Here is a 2,500-nt window from a genome sequence, read left to right on the forward strand (position 1 = left end):
TAAAGTCATATACATTTTCTATTGAGAATTCAATACTACAGTGTGCTCTATATCCACATGTCAAATTGCAGTTTATCTGAAGAGCTAAGAGAATAAAAATAAACAGATCTTTTCAAATCTTTAGTGTTTTACATATTCATAGTCCAGTGAGATATCCAGTATGAAAGATGTCAAAACCAACCTTTTACATGTACCAGTATATCCTTTTTCATGGGCTTCAAAGCCTGCTGTTATCACACATGCCTTAGGAGATCTTATTAATATACATTCATAACAATCTACTGAAATTCAGGTATGAAGCCTACCTCTACTAATCAAGGCTAAATGTACTTAGGTAAAAGGCATTTCAGATAACAACTTCACTTATTTCAAAAGGTAATTGGATATCTATTTCATATAATAACTGGGTCACAGCACAAAACCCTATGTACATTGCTAGTGACATATTTGATCACACATGAAACTCAAACTCAGCTTTGCTAACTGACCTATACAAATACTCTGAGAGCTCATGTAAACTTCACAGTGGAACAAGCTTTTGGTTTTCTATTGCATTTTTATACTGTCCTATGAATATGAAAGGAAAGGTTCAACTAGTTTGACACTACCCTGTACATATGAATCACATAGAGGTGCTATTGAGTTCATTCCAGTTCCTGTTGTTATAAGGAATAAAGAAAAAAAATATTTTTTCTTCGAGTCTTCCATTTCAAAATGTCTTACATGTTTGACATTAATCAGATTACATGGATGGAAAGCATCCAATAATTCCCTTTTATTCTTCTTACAATGTAAATGACATCTCACAAATTAATTTAAATGTATAACTTGATGTGAACCACATTTTCTAAAATTTAATTTTCAGTGAGTATGAAAACAAGGAAAAAACAAAAAAGTTTACATATATATACACATCATGAACATAACATGGTATTTCCAGACTTCATAAAATCACTTCTAAAGAACATGTCATAAATATTAAAACAGGAAATATTTAAAAGGAATTCTTCTTCTTTCTTTCTTTAAATTATCAGCTATATAAAATAAATAGTAAAATCAGAGCACAGAATTCTAAAAAATAATTAACTACACCCCAAAATATACACAATATCTCTCTTTCTGTTCTCACGCAAAACGAGGAAGGAAGAGGCCAAACTTTGATTCAATGCCTCTAAAGATAGGAACGGCAACCTTGTACCCTCCAACATGGTCTGGGTTAGTAGAACGCAGATCTGCAGCAGAGGCAGGGAGCTGAGCCTCCGAGCCCTTTGGACGACTGGGGAAGAAAGAAAAAGTGTCCTTATATAATAATTTTATTGGCATATTGGAAGTATGGAGAATCTTAACATCTATGTATCTGTGCTATCATTCTTTTTATCTCAGTTCTACATATTAAAGTAGTCTTATCTCTGAATTGATCCTGAAGTAAAGTATATTATCAACTGCAAAACAAATAATTTTGAAACATACCTGCCACCAAAGTCAACATAGAAGAGTCTCTGCAAAACTTCATAGGTCACCAGTGTAACACCAAACTGTGGAGAGGACCTGAACACACGAGCTGGGGAGAAAGTGGAAAAGGATTCAGAAACAAGAAATAGTACCAATCATTTTTTTCTCTGGTATTTTAGCTTCTGCTTTGATGGTCCACAGTGGAATATGATATTTGCTACATTATTTTGATGGTAAACCTATACTGTACATGCTCCAATATACTAAGATCTAAACTACCTTAATGTATAACAATCAACCTGTATCCTGAATTATTCTATTAATAACTGATAGATTACAAAGTCTATGTAGCCTGTTATAATAAGAATATATGAATGATGAAAATGCAATTTGCCAACAGGAGATATAGTTAGTTATACAGTATACAAAAGAGCATTTTTGTCCCTCTTTCTCACTATTTAGAATACTTTCAAAATTACAAAACTAGTCACCAAAAAAAGAGCATTTCTAAACCCTTCAGCCACTACAATCAAAATGCAGCTCATTTAACCATAAGCCACCGGATGTTCACTACTTTTTTTGTGAAATATCTCTACAAAGAGATGGTTCCACAAGTGCTCAGCCACCAAGGAGTCAATTAGTAGACCTTGAGATCTCACCTGATTTCCCCTTTCTTTAAGTTTTTGGGAATTTTCTTTTTACTATGCTATCAATATTGATGCTGTAATTCTTTCTTATAAATATTGAAATTATCATATTGTAATAAACATTACTAATAGCAATATAAGACAAAAGAGAAATTTCCTAAAATCAAGGAAAAGGGTAACCAAGTGAGGTAGGTAGTTATAGAAATTTACTTCTTTGTGACTAAGTACTTGTGGAGTCATCTATATGTAATGACAATCAATAAAATAAACTCAGTGGGCAAGGGATGTCTTTACATGTCACCCTTGATGCCATCAGGTTAATAAGATAATTTTACGATATCCAAATGAACCACAAAATCTTCTTAAAACTTGTGTATACATACATAAGTATACACATAAAT

The 2,500-nt window shown here is 32.4% G+C and overlaps 1 protein-coding gene across 1 annotated transcript in view; it reads right to left on the reverse strand.

The window, feature by feature from the left end:
- The window catches only part of LOC125047547 (calcium-binding mitochondrial carrier protein Aralar1-like), a 42,797-nt gene that overhangs the window by 225 nt on the left and 40,072 nt on the right, over positions 1-2,500 (reverse strand). The window contains exons 13-14 of the mRNA XM_047645824.1: positions 1,471-1,561; positions 1-1,276 (exon numbers count right to left, since the gene is read on the reverse strand). The exon at positions 1-1,276 is cut by the window's left edge and continues 225 nt beyond it. Of these exons, the coding sequence (XP_047501780.1) occupies positions 1,126-1,276; positions 1,471-1,561 (242 nt within the window). The 3' untranslated portion in view covers positions 1-1,125. The remainder of the gene's footprint in view (positions 1,277-1,470; positions 1,562-2,500) is intronic.

This window comes from Penaeus chinensis, chromosome 4, assembly GCF_019202785.1.
Source record: "Penaeus chinensis breed Huanghai No. 1 chromosome 4, ASM1920278v2, whole genome shotgun sequence".
In the NCBI taxonomy this organism is placed as follows: Eukaryota; Metazoa; Arthropoda; class Malacostraca; order Decapoda; family Penaeidae; genus Penaeus; species Penaeus chinensis.